At 38.6% G+C, this 15,429-nt stretch overlaps 2 protein-coding genes and 1 pseudogene across 2 annotated transcripts; 1 reads left to right on the top strand and 2 right to left on the bottom strand.

Annotated features, from left to right (window-relative positions):
- Window positions 1-2,765: 2,765 nt before the first annotated feature.
- Window positions 2,766-3,998, bottom strand: LOC121741162 (annotated as a pseudogene).
- A 3,795-nt stretch (window positions 3,999-7,793) lies between these two features.
- LOC121810449 (pollen receptor-like kinase 3) lies at window positions 7,794-9,653 on the top strand. Its single transcript, XM_042211215.1, has 2 exons — window positions 7,794-8,724; window positions 8,808-9,653. Exons 1-2 carry the CDS (start codon window positions 7,794-7,796, stop codon window positions 9,434-9,436), a joined length of 1,560 nt encoding a protein of 519 aa, XP_042067149.1. The 3' UTR covers window positions 9,437-9,653.
- Window positions 9,654-9,739: 86 nt separating this feature from the next.
- Window positions 9,740-13,648, bottom strand: LOC121741502 (transmembrane protein 87A-like). Its single transcript, XM_042134273.1, has 5 exons — window positions 13,308-13,648; window positions 11,438-12,356; window positions 10,867-10,962; window positions 10,587-10,723; window positions 9,740-10,253 (listed from the first exon to the last, which is right to left on the bottom strand). The coding sequence occupies exons 1-5, from the start codon at window positions 13,517-13,519 to the stop codon at window positions 10,082-10,084; spliced, it is 1,536 nt and encodes a 511-aa protein (XP_041990207.1). The 5' UTR covers window positions 13,520-13,648; the 3' UTR covers window positions 9,740-10,081.
- Between the last annotated feature and the right edge of the window lie 1,781 nt (window positions 13,649-15,429).

Genomic DNA, 15,429 nt, shown 5'->3' with positions numbered 1-15,429 from the left:
ATTGGCCCAACTAGTCAGTTGTACACCTTCATTTTCTACAATCATGTTGTGCAGGATAATACAAACGTACATTATATCAGCAATGCAGTCGACATGCCACAAACGCGTTGGACCCCTAATTGCCGCCCATCGAGACTGGAGCACACCAAATGCGCGCTCCACGTCCTTGCGCGCCGACTCCTGCCGTTCCGCAAAGTAGGATTTCCTCTTATCTGATGCGCATCTGATCGTCTTCACAAAGACGGGCCACCTAGGGTATAGCTCATCCGCCAAGGAGTAGCCCATATCATCTGGTTCCCGTTGGCGATAAAACTGATGGTCGGACCGACGTCCTGGCACTGCTCGTTGAAAAGGGGCGACAAGTTGAGGACGTTGAGGTTGTTCATTTGCAGTTCGTACTCCTCAGCATCCCCACCACCACCACCACTACTACCACCCGCGTTACTCATTTCACGTTGTTGCTCTTGTACAGAAATTAAGATGGAGAGAAAACTCGTTAAAATAAGTGGTGTGAATGAAAATGACGTGCAAATCGCGTATATATAGTGTTTCGAAAAATTAAAAAAAAAATCGAGCTGGCCGATCGGGAGCCTGCAATGGCGGCCAGCTGACCGACGAGCGGATCGGCCAACGCCCGAGAATCGGCGTCCGCTCGCCGATTTGGTGCTAGCCAACTCCAATGGTTCGGCGAGCGGACCGGCCAGCGCCGAGAATCGGCTAGCCAGTCCGCTAGCCGCCATCGGAGATGCTCTTACCATTAGATTACCCTCCTCCTCATTCCATGCAGTAGGTTTGTCTATCTTCGAAATTTCCGGCAGCAAAGGCGATTTTCAATGAGATACCAATAAGTTTACTCTTTATCTTAATTTTGAAAATATTCATGTGTATATGTTACTAATTGTGATATTATTTATTCATTAATTGTGAAGTTTTGTTGGTTATTTGAATTTCTAGGATTTTCTTGTTAATTTGCGAAATACATTTTGGTGCTATGAATTGTTAATTAATTTAGGTGAAAATGTGTTAATTATGCTAATGGAGTATATGGTGGCATGGGTTATAGGCAGTGATAATCTGTAAATTGCATCTTTCTACAAACCTAAAACTATGATATGGACTATTATATTTCAAGATTTGATATATGACAAATAACGTCAATAAAATATGTCAACACAATGTCAACATTGTCAACCGATTGACATTGTGTTACGTTTTCTATTGATGTTATTTGTTATCTATTCATATCAAATCTTAAAATCTAATGTTCGCGATCATAATTTGAAGTTTGTATAATACTATATAAAGCATTTGATTACATCTCATGGTGATATTGTGTAGGGATGTCAATCGGGCCAGCCCACCGGGTTTCGGGCCAACCCTATTCAGGTTGCGGGTCAATCGGGTGCAGGCTAATCGGGTTGTGATTTTTTCGGGTTATAAAAGTTCAACCCTAACCCTAAAAGCTCGGGTTTCGGGCTAGCCCATCGGGTTAATCGGGTTGCTACTGATAAAATTAACATGCGATCAATCCAATAAATAATGGTGAAAATGAGTTATATTTATAAAATGTAAAATATTTAATTATGATAAATTTGAGATACATGCTTAAACTCAAACATAAACATGATCAAATACTAATATTTGAGATTTATGCAAAATTAAACATAAACATCAAGAAATTTTAAAGCATGTTTAGAAATTTAAATATATTTTTTAGTAAATTTGAAGTTTCTAATTCATTTCTCTATTATTATATTAATAAAAATTTAATATATAATTTATATATTTAATATATAAAATGTAAAGTTATTTTTTAGTAATCTATATTAAAAAATAATCAATGAAGTGTCGAATTAGAGTCAAACAAATAGAACAATAGAATTTTTATCGGGTTTTCGGGTCTGGCCCTAACGGGTTGCGGGTTAATCGGGTGCGGACTAATCGGGCTGTAATTTTATCGGGCTGGAAATTTTCAGCCCTAACCCTATAAATTTGGCGGGCTATTCGGGCCAGCCCACGGGTTGCGGGCTAAATTGACATCCCTAATATTGTGTATAGATATTATTTTGTAGTGTGAATAACATTTTCGGTGCCTAAACTTTTCCACATTATCAAATGCGGTCCACATTTTTAAAATTACACACATCTCTAGACTTTGACTTATGTAATATCGCTGGAAGGACGTTGACACTTATTAGACTTTTTTCTGTCCAAGATAACCTCAAGCCACTAAAGAGCATTTTAGTTTTTTTTTCAGTCCAAACTAAATTGTTGCTTTTATAGCAACGTTTAGGTTACAAAGCAATACATTACACTAATACACTGAAACCATGTAAGAAAATAGATTTCACCAGATATAAAAATTATTTTACATTGAAAACGCAGCAAAGAGGAATTTTGTATAATCACTTGAATATATAGATTTAACTATGAAAATTTTATTTTCTCCTAGTAGTATGATGTTAAAAATATACAACAATTTTGTAATTTAACAATAATTTAATTTATAAGAATGGTACAATATAGGTTTAATTTATCATTTCCATATATGAAATAATATTTCTAATATAAAAACTATACTGTACGAATTTCTACGAAATGACCAGCTAAAAAAAACTAGTTCCAGGTGGATTTGGTTTGTTACCCCACGAACACTGGAAGATCAGAAAAAGCAAAAGGAGAAGAAATGAATAAAATTCTAAAATATGGCTTCCAACAAGCACGACATTTTGGACATAAGTGTAACAGGAGGGAGAATGACAATTATTTGTTGGTCTTGTTGAATCAAGATCAACCCCAAAAAATCACACATTCCATTTGTTGTTCATCACAAAGATCACACCTCTTTCACTAACATATTCCTACACTCAATAACTCGTAGCTACTGTCTAACACCTCTTCATCTCAGTACACAGTCTCACCAAAATTCTCCACACGAACACACCCCCTCTCTGAAATGGTGAAACCCATTATTGTCCCTCACCACGATCTCGCGCCCCGTTACAGCCGATGCAACCTTCATAAACTGATGGCAGTCCCCATAAACTGATTAATGCTACCACATCTTGCATAAACATCGACGAGAGAAGAAACAACGTACTCGTTTGCACCAAAACCGGCTCTACACACGACTGCGTGCACTTGCTTCCCTTGTACAGACGCCGCCAAGGCAGCCGAGGCACAGAGAACAGAGGAGATCATGAAAACATTCATCTCGACTCCATTTCTCTGCGCTGTGAGAAACAATCTCAATGCCTCCTCATACAGATCGTTCTGCACGAATCCAGCCATCATCGAGCTCCATGTCACGTCACTCTTATCCGGCATGGCCTCAAATCAAACACGTGCAAAGCGTCGTTGATGAATCGGCATTTTGCATAAACATTGAGCAAAGCTGTGCCAACGAAGGCATTCTACTCCATTGACGACTTAACAACTAAGGCATGTAACTGTTTGCTCTCAAAGGGTAAAAAAATCGAGGCGCAAGCGCATAGCACGCTAGACAAGGCGATTTCACTGAACTCCGATCCTTCTCTGAGCATCCGGGCGAATAGAGACAGAGCTGCTTCGCCGTTGCCGTTTTGAGTGTAGGTGCCGATCATGGTGTTCGTGAAACCACGCTTCGCAGGTGCATTTCGTCGACCACCTTGCGGGCATGATCCACGGCGCCGCATTTTGAGTAGAAATTGATGAGCATGTTGGAAGTGGAAGTGTCTGATTGTAAGCCGAAAAGAATGATCTGTGCGTGGGAGGATTTTCCCGGCTGGATTGCTCTCTGTTTGGCGCATTTTTGAACGATGGTTTGCTGAATTTGAAGAAAGGTTTGTCTTGTGCATACCCAAATATGGGATTCTTCTTCTTCTTGATTTTGTTGGTCAGTTTTAGCTGTGCAGATTGTTGAAATGCGCTTTTGATGAAAGGGGAATGTTATGTAAGATTTAGTTTTTCTGTGCAAGAATTTCATTTGGAGTGTCCAAAACGGTTGGGAAATAAATGGGAATCGAGATTTTATGTTACGACATTTGGTTGGTTACTTCAAAGGATCAGAATATAAAAGAGGGGTTTGGTTTGTCAATTTTATTTGCCGTCTATCATTATTCGTCCCATTTTTCAATTTTGATCCGTCTCTTAATGGACTCCACATTTTATTTACTCAATTTTACTCGTATTTTATCATAAAATTAATACTATACAAAAATATGACTTGTATATCATTAACTTTTTTACATTTATCAAAACCCATATTGGGTCAAAATGGAACATATACTGGAGACGGAGGGAGTACATATTTTAAAATTTGTTTACACAAATTAAACCAATTTAAATTAATCATAATATATAATATATACTACATTGAAATAAAATTTTAATAAAGTAGAAAAAATATGATTCACGAATAGTCAAGAGAATAGATATGAGAACTATGAACAGTTTTCATGATGTTGTTGTAAATGGCCTAATGATAATATTAAGACGCGACATTGTGATATTAGACAGTTGATAGCAACTATTAATTTTTTACTTAATTAAACAACCATAGCAACTATTAATTTTTTATTTAATTAAACAATCATAGATTTAAATTAATCATATATTCAACTAAGGAATGCCATTGTCTTTTTTATTAAATTGATTATTGATAATTTCAAATAATTTTTTTAGACTACAATTACTACATAAAAGTAGATAAAATAAAACTTAGCTCTTTGAATTATTTGAGATTTTGTGTACGTTAATGAATTTTAATTATTTTTAATTGTCAATTTTGTATTGCACTTAAAAATAACATAGTCTTCTATGTATAGCTTGAAGATTGAAAAACTAAAGAGCATTTTAGTTTTGTTTTTTCCGGTCCAAACTAACATGCTGATTTTATAGGTTACAAAGCAATACATTACACTAATACACTGAAACCATGTAGTAAGAAAATAGATTTCAGCAGATATAAAAATTAATTTACATTGAAGAGTAAAGCTGGGTTACCTGGTAGAATAAAACCAAGGAAGTAAATTTTGGGAAAGGGAAAGCAAGATGCTCTAAATTGAAGAGTTATAGTCAAAACAAGAGATTTATTGAAAAGTTGCCGTCAGAGTCACACATCCATAAAGAGGAATTATGTATCGGGGGAAGTAAGCAAAAGATTACCAACATACACACTGGTTATTCTCAGGAGCATCAGTGCTTGCTGCCTCCTTACCCTCTTCTTAGTTTCAGTTTATAAGCTGGTGCCTGCCACACGTATAAAAACATTAATGACGATGCCCACTTGACGTGTCTTCCCTCTGACCACTAGCCTATGCCTACTTACCTTTTATAGGCTGCCCAAACCTGAAATTCATAATCGATAATATTAATGTGAAGCACACAACACTGCATCTTCAGTAATTACTTCTTACAAGTGCCTTCCATTGAGAGTCAATATTGCAAGAGAAGCACATCTACGATCAAAGTAATGAATGAATCCGTAGGATGACTGCACCATCGAATCAACGTAATCCAAAATTTAGATGTATGTGAACAACCAGAAGGCTGTGTTTGAGAGCAGTCGCACCTTTTCCTTTCTAACCGTCCCAGTACTTGCAAAAACTTGTTGAAGAAGTGGTTCTGTCACCTGCGTGTGAATGTTTCCAACATACCTGCATTTTCTCAAAAAATAAAAAACCTACAAGTTTAAAAAGAAAGAAAACAAAGAAAAATGAAGGAACTTATAAGGATCTTCCCAAGAAAGACAAATGGTATCACATGAGTAAGATAGAATATATATTCCAGAGTATTCCTCAAAAGGACTAGATAGTCTACTAAAGGGGTCATATATGGTTACCAACATCAAATTGATCTATTATTATAAAATATATATACATACATATGCATATGTTATTTTAATTTTGGTGCAATAACTCATGTATGGATTAGCTTGCAGCCTTGCATACGTTGATGTTCTAGCCCAATATTTCAGTTACATTTAACGTAAAGTATACATTCATTACTTGTAGCTGAAATATTAGGTTAGAACATCAGAGTATGTGCAAGGTAATCACATAGCACAACCAAAAAAAGGCTAAACATATGCTAAAAAGAAATCCTTTACACACTGCGGCATGTGCTTGGGTCAAACCCAGGAGGCAGATTTCCGCTAGGAATTGGCTCAATCTGCTAATTGATTAAGCTGAAAAATAAAAATAATTTCCAAACCGTTGGCAAAATACCAATTACCCAAAGGAAGAAAAAGATAAAAAGACTAAAATGCAGGATTTGGAAGAAAATTATATAGGCAGAAACAAGATGCAAATCCATTCAATGTTACATACCTAAAATGCACAGAAACTACTTAAATGCCACCACTTCTGCTTCACATACCAAATATCACCTACTTTCTGAAATAATGGGAGGCACAAAAAACCAGGCATCAATATTACATCTGTTTTGGCTTGAACCCCAAAATTCGCTCTCAACTCTTCTGCTGAAAAAAATTTCTTGTAAAGGTCGATGGACATTAAACTAACTAGTACTGCATTTTATCTTTTGCATCTAAGAAGGTAAAAATATCACATATAATCGAGAGATATGAGAAATCAAAGGATGTCGAGTCGCCCTCAAATTCTTAATTCTCTTCCATTTTTTTTTAAATTTCAACTAAGTCTCCTTATTGCCGATGATTCAGCCACTCATCGTCGCCCCCTCCAAACTCAATTTCATGTGCCTCGTCATCTCTTGTTGCGGGGAAAGCATTGAGTGTCGTTTCCAATTCCATGTTTGCCGTGTATCATATGATGAGACTTGATTTATCTTCCATTAGGATTTAGAACCATGGTTGGATTTGTTTGATTTTTTGGCTAATTTTTGGAGCTAGTGTATCAATCCCTATGATTGAACATGCTCTAATACCATCTCAACATTTGAATATGGACATAGATTGGAAGAGTATAATAGAATTCTATATTCGTTAATACGTTGAAATCATACTATACACAAGTTTTCTAGTTTAAACTCTTTTTTTCCTTTCCACAATTTTCTATAAAACTCCTGTTAACCATTTTTTCACAAAAATAATAATACTTCCAACGTCTCCATTTAGGAGTGCAATTTAGTTAGGACACGAGTTTTAAGAAATTGTTGGAATGTGTAACAGACTACAATCATTTTTAGAATTAGAATTGCCACACTCGTCTTCTTTTTCGGATTATGTCAGTGTAACAGACCACAATAATTTTATGTTTGTTCATTTCTGTCCATTTCGTAAAATCTTTCATTTCATCCCACTTCCACCCCAAGATTTAAGATTAAAGATGGGGGTAGTTATTAGAGAGTTGGAGGTGAATGCCTAAACATAGAGAATAACGGTTTTGTCGCGGTAAAAGAAACGAAAAATCCATGTCCCTCTGTCTGAAACAAATTCCCCCCGAAAATTACTGCTGAAAATCATGAACATATGAATTCTTGATCCCGTGAGCACCCCTATGGCCATAGCCAGTTCATCCATATTCTTGTGCATTTTTCTGCTAATTTCTCCTCCAACACTTTCCATTTCTGAATCCGAAGCTCTCCTCAAATTCAAAAAATCCTTCGTGGATTCATCCTCTTTGCATTCATGGAGGCCTGGGACGGAGCCGTGTGCAGCGGATGCGCATTGGATCGGCATAGTCTGCGTGAACGGATTGGTTTCGAGCCTCCGGCTGAAGAACTTGGGGCTGTCCGGTAAGATAGACGTTGAGTCGCTGTCCTTGCTCTCGACCCTGAGAAGCGTTGGATTCATCTCGAATTCTTTCTCGGGCCTTATCCCGAATTTCAATCGCATGGTGCTGTTAAAGGGATTGTACCTCTCGAAGAACAAGTTTTCAGGGGAGATTGCAGCTGACTATTTCAAACCCATGGCCGGCCTCAAGAAGGTTTGGTTGTCGGGAAACAGCTTCTCGGGCCGGATTCCAGCCTCGTTGTTCCAGCTAGCTCGTTTGGCAGAGCTACGCCTGGATAACAACCAGTTTTCAGGGCCTATTCCCCCGCCCGAGCTACCAGCTCTCATGTTCTTGGACGTCTCCAATAATAACTTGGAAGGTGAGATCCCTGAGGGCCTGATGAGATTCGGGACGAATGCATTCAAGGGTAACGCGGGGCTTGTTGATCCTAATGTGGGGCTTTATGGGCCATCTTCACGGCCCGGGATGAGTCGCATGCACATGTCATTTTTCATGTGGTTCTTGATGGTGGCGGCACTGTTGTTCTTGGTGGTGGTGGTTGGTATCTTCGCGATGAAGAGGAGGCAGGAGAGGGGTGGTGGTGTAGACGAATGCTCTAGTTTCCACATATCGAGTGCTAGGAGGACCGATGGGGTGGCCCGTACGGAGGGGTCAGCCTCGGGCTCCTCCACGCTCCACAAGGAGCAGAGGAAATATGGGAAAGGGATGGAGATAGTGATGATGAATGAGGAGAAGGGTGGGTTCTCGATGCAGGATCTCATGAAATCCTCGGCCCAAGTGCTGTCGACCGGGGCCACCAGCTCGTCCTACAAGGCCATGATGCCCACCGGGATGACCGTCGTGGTAAAGAGGATCAAAGAGAATGCTAAGACTGGGAAGAAACAATTTGATGACGAGATGAGAAGGCTTGGCTGTTTAAACCATCCAAATGTGTGCACACTCTTGGCCTATCACTTTCGCACTAATGAGAAGCTTTTGGTGTGCGAGTATAAACCTAAAGCCAGTCTCCTCTATCAATTGCAATTACACGGTGAGTAACTAACTAACTAACTAACGAACTAACACGTGCATATCTTAGCCCGCTTGCTCCAACCGTTTTACCTTCATCTCCAGGTACAGACACCCACTCCGACCTGGACTGGACAACAAGACTCAGGATACTTCAAGGCATTGCCAGGGGTCTGGCTTACCTTCATACCGAGCTCTCCTCCCTCGACCTCCCACACGGTAATCTCAAATCCAGCAATGTGCTTCTAACCGAACAATACGAGCCTCATCTCTCAGACTACGGGCTATGTCTGGTGATTAGCAGCAGCCTTGCTTCACAAACACTAGCAGCATACAAGGCTCCAGAAGCAATTCTGGATCACCACATTTCACCAAAATGCGACGTCTATTGCTTAGGAATCATCATTCTTGAACTTCTTACTGGGAAAGTCACTTCTCAGTTTGTCAACAACGGAGAGGGTGGGGTCGATGTAGTCCAACTGGCGGGATCAGCCATTGCTGATGAGAAAGAGGACGAACTATATGATCCGCACCTGGAACAGACCGAAAAGTCCAAACATGAGATGAAGCAGCTTCTCCATGTCGGTGTTGCATGCGCCGAGAACAGACCTGAGCAGCGTTTGGACATGGCAGAGGCCCTTAGGCGGATAGAAGGGATAACAGTGGAGGGTCAATCCCATGAGCAGACGACCATCCACATCGAAGATCGATCCTTGAGGGAGATGGTGTTATGAACATGGCATCCGAATGAGCCAATGAGGGGATGTGAGTCTTAGTTTTTGTGGTATCATGACCAGTTTCTTGGGCATGGATGTGGGCTGAAGAGAATGAAATCCACTCCACTTTCTTGGTTGACAGGATTCAATTTGGCAACATGCTCATATACTATAAATTCTTGATGTGGGGAAAGTATCATTACACACACACACACACACACACTCTATCTCTCTGTTATTTTCTGCATTTTCACTCATTAAACATCGGCTACACAAGCTTACAATCATCCTTAGTCCTTACCATCCGACGAGCCCTAGATATGCAAAAATAATGGCATTTATACTTGCAAAGATAAAATTAAACTTACACCAGATATCAGAATAGCTTAAAAGGAATCCTAGAGCTGATACTTTCTAGTAAGGTCACAAAAACCAATCAACAAATAGATGGATGAAATACAACTGAGTAGAAAACAGAGAGAAAACAAGAAACAATCCAGCCTTGCAAATAGCTATATTTCCAAACTTCTTTCTCATATTCCACCCTCGCAGTTTCCACAAGGCACTCACTGGCAACAACTTTTAAGTATTCTACTGATCTGATTATTAGCCACGCCATATGTATATTGGTGAAGTGAAGTTACAGACTATATGTGGACCATTTTAGGCAGTCTTTTCTTGTTCAAGATCACTATGGGGAGAACCATTGCCGCTTGTGGGAGTGTCAAACTCTGGGCTCCTTACATCCTTTGGGACCAGTTGTGATGGTTTTATGAGTTTCAGAGTGTCATCTTTGTCAAACTCTTCCTCAGCATCCTCGGATGAATAAGCATATCTGGTTGGGGCCATAAATACCAATCACATACAACGCAGATGCAAAAGAGGGGAGAATTTTTGTGCATAGCATTTCATAGTTCTTGGCATAAAGTTCTACAGGCAGTTCTGCTAATGAATTCGCTTAGATTTAAATACAGGAAAATAACCAAAGATCTTAGTGTTTCTTTCTACTGTATGTACACAGTATCAGGATGCCAATGGCGAGATGATGAAAACAGAAACACAGAAAGTGGCAGGGTAAAGGAATGAGAAAACAAAATCCTTATATTTTAACGGTCAGAACCACCAAAACCAGAAATATATAAATAAGAGTTTTGAACAAGATGGTTACCGCATTGAGTTCTGTGACGGCGCCCAAAGAGCACATATGACGCATAATAGGGAGAAAGACAGTACTTGCCAGAACGCAGGGATGATCCAAGCATTCTGCCATAGCTCATTGTATACGTCATTTGATTTGAAATAAAGCTGAAAAAAGCAGGGGGTCATTAGTCAATACAACAAAATGCTATTTGCGGGCAAGTTTTATTTCGAACTCAATTGTTGTCTATGGACACTGTCGTGAGACAAGATATTGGATTTGACTCGTTAGAATAAGCTGCCAACATTACCTCATAGCAAATCCAGCCAACAGACACAATAACTGCAACCGCTAATGCATTGGTGAACTTCCTGTAAATATCTAACTTGGCAGTCAACCTCCTAGCCTATTAGGTCGAGTAATCAAAGAATGGGAGCAAATAGATATGTCAGTAAACAAGAAAGGAGTCAAAGGAAAAAAGTTAGTACAACCAGACACCAATCACTTCCAAGTTCGTGATAGACTATGAGAGAAATATCAACTGCATACCCAATTACCAAGTCACTGGCTTGTTAAGAGCATGAAAGAATTAATTTAACTTGAAATCAGGACTATATATACGTGTCTGTGTGTGTATGAGAGTGTGCATCTTACTCTGGATTTTACTGGATAAACAGTGAAATGCAACCCAGGACATAATTATCCCAATCACATCCACTTATAGTAGCAGGCTACATGCAGAATCCAATGGCGATTGGCACAACATTCACATGAGACCTTACTTTGAGAAAATACACTTGCAACCACATGTTTTTACTTGATAGTCTATTTTACTGCCAAGCTAGGACACAAAGATTAGCTTAAGAATGAGAATCTTGTACCTGAAGCTTATTCAAGGTGGAAGAGAGGGAGGTAAATATCCAAAGAATGAAGAAAGCATCCAAAATTGCCACCGGCAGGACGAAAAATAGTCTAGCCTTCCCTGAGCGGTCACTCACAGTACCGACATTTTCAATAATTTCAAGTATTTCAGATGCAAGAAAGAAAGTTCCTCCAAGTAACATAACTTTTGATGTAAGCCCGCCTAAGGTAGGTCTGACAACACCATAACCCATGGAAACAATGAGAAGGACTAGTCGTGCCACCGTACGTTTCACCGTCCCAAAAGTGACTGCCCAGAGAGTGATCCCAGTAGGTCTGGTTCCAGTTTCATTAAACTCAGCGTAATCAAAGTACCACAAGGCCATTTCAAACATTCCCAGTGTTATCACGAGTGTAATACAGTTTTGCAATGGAAGGACTTCTTTCCAAAATCTTGCATACTGCGAAAACCAGAATACCCCAAGCAGCACAAATGCAAGAGACATGAACCCATAGAATCTCATGAGTGGAGCCATTCTGCCAGGTAGGTAACCGGTAGGATTTTTCCATACCGATTTCCCCTCAACATAAACCTCTTTAAGCCGTGGATCACAATGAATAAAATACAGGTTGTACATCCCAGTTTTTGTAATTTGCAGGGATATTGGCTGCAGAGTGGCGTCTGTCGTATCTATATCAAATGATACACCAAATACTTGTGGCCATCCTGGATTATTGGTAGAAGGGCGGTAAATGATTTGACCTTGCTTGCAGACTCCAAGCTTTGCTAGGTCTGCTGAGCAGCATAGAGCTCTCTGACCTCCATATGCAGAACCTCCAATTGTGTCCCTGTCGTCGACCTCAAATACAACGGCATGAATAGATTCTGAGCTGAAATTGGAGAGATCCAACGGCCTATGGAATACTATCCTTTCAAATCTGGTTTTTAGATAAAGAAAAGGATCAGCTATCTCTTAGTATCTATAATGATTTCAAATGCTCAGATCTAAAATCACAGCTTAAGAATCAAACATATCCCACAAAGACGTACTCAGTCCGCCCAAAAATGGGAGTCCTACTTTTTTCAGCACAGGTAATGTTAAGAATTGTGAGTTGACAAAGTTCGTAGAATGTGAGTCTCAGTTTTATATATTAGCTAATAGCTAATGTGAGTCTCACTTATATATTAGCCTTATAATGAAATGATGAGTGAAATGTGGATCCTACTTATCAGTTATAGTAGTAAAAGTGAAATCAGACTACTATTGGCGGACGACCCAAAATGGCAAAACGAGGCTCATATTACCGGATACAGGGAGTATTAGGAAAAGCAAAGAACTTAAAATTGGGAAAATGGTTAAAAAACATTCTGTAGTCCCCAAAACAGGGAGATTCTGGTTAGCTTTTTCGACCTTTTGCAGAACAAACCATCATATTCTGTTTTGGATACGTTTTTCTATTGGATTATCATTCTAGAGGCATTCATTTCCAGCATCTGAGAATTAAAATAGCTCAGGTACTACAAGTCAACAACGATTGTTGCATTAGCTTTCAACTCAATGCTCAAATCTCATGTTTAAAAAAAAATCAATAAAGTAGGCCGAAGCTTTTTCTGAAGTAACCACCGCATGCAGGATCTTTCCGGATCAATCAATTTCACTAGAGAGTAAAAATCCAAAGCATTACACCGAACACTCTCACACACTTACCAACCACCGACAACTACAAACATCAATTCCAAGTCAAATTTAGAGCGGATCTCCCCTGATTAGATTCAACATCTTCAAACTATAACACCTCAATCAAACAATCATGTAACAACAATCCAACACAACAAAGCACACAGAAATTCCGCGAAAGAGAAAAAAGGAGGTGAAATAGCAAATTCACCGGATAAAAGAGTTTCCGGGGGAGGACTCGTTGAGACTGGGGGCAGAAGAGTAAATCCCCTCGCTGCCTCCGTGAACGACGAACGCATTTCCTTTGGCGGCGAATCTCTCTCCGGTGTACTCGTGCACCGACGCCTTGATGCGTAGAGTGCATAGCAGCAGCGCCACCGCAGCGAGGCGCAGGGTGGGGATTCCGGAGCTCAAGCGCAGCATTGTGGAACCAACTTGAGCTCAGCTGCTCAGGCGTGGCGTGTGGATCTGCTGAAAGAGTGTGAGAGCGAGGGAGAGTGAGAGCGCTGAAATTGGTGAACTACAGAGGAGTCAATCAGCTCACACTATTGTCAATTGTTTAGGGTCATTGACTAATAAAGGGGTTATCTGCTACGGCGAGCTCAACCTTGGCTTAATTTCTAAGCCATTAATGGTGCTACACGTAGCGCTTCAACATAGCAATAAAAACTTAATTATTTTTACTTGTTCTTCATTTCAAAATTTATATTCAATTGATTCAAACTTTACAAGTTAGTCATAAGAAAGAGATGTAAACAAAATAAAAAATAGATAGGGAAAAGATAATGGAATGAATGCAAATGGATTATGGGATTTACTTTATAAATGATACGTAGAATTATTATTCGTTGAAAACTTTTTATACTATTTAGATTTTGTCTAATTTTTTGGGACCGTCCAAAATGGTAAGTCTATTTTTTTGGAGACAGATTGATTGAGTATATTTTTTAAAAATCTAATAGGTTAATCAATTCATTTATTTTTTAACAAAAATTAACATTTTTCTTTTATTTTCATTTACTTTATTCATTGTGCATCCTGATGTACTTCACCTCAATTAATTAACAAATCATTTTCTTAATTTTTTGCCAAAACAATCACCTCAATTGTACTTCCCCTCAATTTAATAAACAAATCATTTTCTTAATTTTTTTGCCTAAAGAATCATCTCAATTAATATGAGACGTTCTCTATTGACACGTTTTAATTTATTTCTTGGAACACATGTATGTACATATATAAATTATTTAGCAGTCACATACTATAATAGAGAACCTCTACTATAATATTAACATATTTATTTAAGCTAGGCAAATATCTTTCGCTCTACCGCAATCCCACCAAATACAATCATGCTGAAATAATGCAATACTTACATATTATTGTAGTCTAAAATTGTTAATTTCTTGTTTTTTTTTCATCAATTGAATCCTCAAATTTTATATCAACATGATTCATAATGAATTTGAGCATCCGATTAGAATAAAAAAATGTGAAATTTGAACATAGTAGGAGTTGAAATTATGCACTTGAGGGCATTCACGATGTAGCCCCATCCAGGGCGGCTACTCGACGGAGTTGCATTGCAGCTCCTCTCACCCATATGGCCGCCTAGCAAACAACACCAATCCCGGCTGAAACATCGCTTATCATGCGATTCAAAACTTTTTTATTATTAATAATTTAATATTCCATCCGTGCACAGAAAATAGTTTTATTTATGGACAACATAAGTTTTAATGAGAAATTATTAAAGTAACAGAGAAGAAAAAAAATAGGTTAAATAAAACCAATTTTTATGTAATAGGAATGAAGTAATTTTCGTCTCTTTCAAAACATACATCCTAGTGAAATTGTGTTGAAGTTGAAAATGGAGGTGGATACATTGAAAATATTGGAACTTAAATGAACAAAGTTATTGTAACAGCAGAAAAATGGGACTGAAGCTGGTATTTTTTGGACGCATTGTGAATACCCAGATAGGAAGAAACAACGGTGCAACCTGTCACACTGGATTTCAGACAAGTTAACTCTGAAGTCCTAATATGTGGACTATATAAGAAATACACGTTTCTATCTGTCGGTTGGGGTACGACTACCAGGGGCATTTCACTAAAATTATCATTCTCTCTCTGATTTCATTAATCACCCATTAACAAGATATTAACACTAATTTAATACAAATTTGCACAATTTTTAAATGCACCAAGCTTCCATCAATACATGACACGCTATCATGTATAGATGTGTGAAGATTTAAAGTTCATTTAAGCTAAACCTATACTCTTGTAATAGCATAAATTTGCCACAATTTTTTTTCAATCTTTAAAGTT

Source organism: Salvia splendens, chromosome 7 (assembly GCF_004379255.2).
Source record: "Salvia splendens isolate huo1 chromosome 7, SspV2, whole genome shotgun sequence".
Taxonomy (NCBI): Eukaryota; Viridiplantae; Streptophyta; class Magnoliopsida; order Lamiales; family Lamiaceae; genus Salvia; species Salvia splendens.
Note: the sequence above shows the minus strand (reverse complement) of the source record. Positions and strands in the feature narration are given on the sequence as shown.